At 34.9% G+C, this 1889-nt stretch overlaps 1 protein-coding gene across 1 annotated transcript; it reads right to left on the reverse strand.

Annotated features, from left to right (window-relative positions):
* Nucleotides 1–545: 545 nt before the first annotated feature.
* Nucleotides 546–1549, reverse strand: LOC121779202 (ervatamin-B-like). Its single transcript, XM_042176525.1, has 2 exons — nt 1237–1549; nt 546–1123 (listed from the first exon to the last, which is right to left on the reverse strand). Exons 1-2 carry the CDS (start codon nt 1547–1549, stop codon nt 546–548), a joined length of 891 nt encoding a protein of 296 aa, XP_042032459.1.
* Between the last annotated feature and the right edge of the window lie 340 nt (nt 1550–1889).

A 1889-nucleotide genomic window follows, 5' to 3' on the forward strand; every position in this document is an offset into this window, starting at 1 on the left:
ATTACTTCACAATGTGTTTCGATTTAGCTAGATGACGAATAGAATCATTTAATCGCTTATTCAATTTATTTCCACACAAATTTCAGACGAACAAAATAATTACAACTCGTTACAAAAAAAAAACTAAGCAGACAAGAATATCTCCAAACTGTACAAAATTTTGAATTTGATTGTTTCATGTAAGCCTATCACCAAACAAAGACCTCTCCCTCACCTTTGCTGCCTGCATTGTCCAAATCCATTCTCATAAACAACAACGAAGACGAAGACGAAGATGAAGATGAAGATGAAGATGAAGAAGAATGGCAACCTGTTTCTCCCAGTTCATGCAAGCCGTGATCAAACTTGTTGTTAGAAGTGTTTTAGATATGCCAAAAACTCAACGGATAACTGCAACTTAAGTGGATGCAATAAATATGAATCTTATTGTAAATGACAAATTTTAGTACGTACATATTAAAAGGAAAGGACATGTACGACTCAAATATAGAAAATAATTCTACATTTATTCTTGCTCGCCCTAACACCAGTTAAGTGTAGAAAAATCATACATTTGGATAAACAGGAAACATTGCAATACCACACATGCCTTCTTTAGCATGTACTTTTCTCTTCAGTTTCATATATCCATTCTCTCCCCATCCTCTTCCCCACGAATTCTTGAGCAACCAAAACTTCACCCCATCTTCTTTGCCATAACCAACTATTACAACCCCATGATTTAATCTTGTTCCACACTTCCCTGTCATAACTCCAGACTTATAAAATTGGAAGGTACTTGCATCAATGTAAACCGCGATAGGTTGGTTAGCTACTGCTTTTAACAATGCTTTCTCATTATTTTGAGGAACAACACTATAGCCTGTGATGTTTAAGGAAAGAGATGATGGTTTGTTATTGGAACATTTTCCTTGAATTGCAGTGTAAGGATAATCGATAGCAGATGCAAGACCCCCATTTTTTATAACGAATTCGAAAGCATTATGTATTAATCCGCCCTCGCAGGTATCATGCTCGTAGTTACAATCCAAAACATGTTGTTGTGATAATCTGGTTAGCTTTCCCGATCGGATGGCTACTATGCTTTCAATGGCAGCAACAGCTGAGAATGCCCAACAAGATCCTGTACATGGAAATTTATGATTATTGGACAACAATGTTTGTTTTTGGAGATCATAATATATAATATAGAGTTGTCATAATATATATACAGCATTGTAGAGTTAGAGAGCTAACCACAATCTCCTTGATTCTGTATAGGTGTGACGGCATTGTAATCTCTCCAGTCAAGACGATGTGGTACGTGTTTCGTACATTTGTATTCAAAAGATGATTGATTCGATGTTACGTTAAATGATGGCACGGAACTTCGAGCATACTTAGCCAAGAACTCTTCATTCGTTAGATCTGCAAATTCATTTATCCCAAGCTTGTACGTGTGTTTACCTTCTTGATTATGCCTCTCAATGTGCGCCACATTATCTTTAAATATCTGATACCTTGTTTTCTTTACTTTCTCATTCTCATACGAGAATCCATGTTCAGCCATCCATTTTTCATGTTTTATACACATGCTGCTTTCCTCACTATAACACAATGATGATGATGATGATGATGATACTACGTGATAACATGATGTACAGCCAAAAATAAACAAAATAGCTGCTGCATAATAACATTTTTTACTCCAGGACATTACTACAATAATATATTGACTAGTGTGATGTTTTGTGAAAGGTTCGGTTCGTATAGCATATTTATATATAGACCTATACAATTACCATTTCTTTAAATTAAATGTGGATTTGCTAATTATATGAGAACATTAATTGAGGAGATTTACCATGAGTTCACGTTACATGTATCACATTTAAATCTGATTAAATTTC

Source organism: Salvia splendens, chromosome 19 (genome assembly GCF_004379255.2).
Source record: "Salvia splendens isolate huo1 chromosome 19, SspV2, whole genome shotgun sequence".
In the NCBI taxonomy this organism is placed as follows: Eukaryota; Viridiplantae; Streptophyta; class Magnoliopsida; order Lamiales; family Lamiaceae; genus Salvia; species Salvia splendens.

Excerpts from the sequence above, each read along its gene's own strand:
- LOC121779202 (XM_042176525.1), bottom strand. The coding sequence starts at position 1,549 with ATGGCTGAACATGGATTCTCGTATGAGAATGAGAAAGTAAAGAAAACA. Across the intron at positions 1,124-1,236 it reads ACAGAATCAAGGAGATTGTG|GATCTTGTTGGGCATTCTCA; the intron begins GTTAGCTCTCTA and ends TTCCATGTACAG.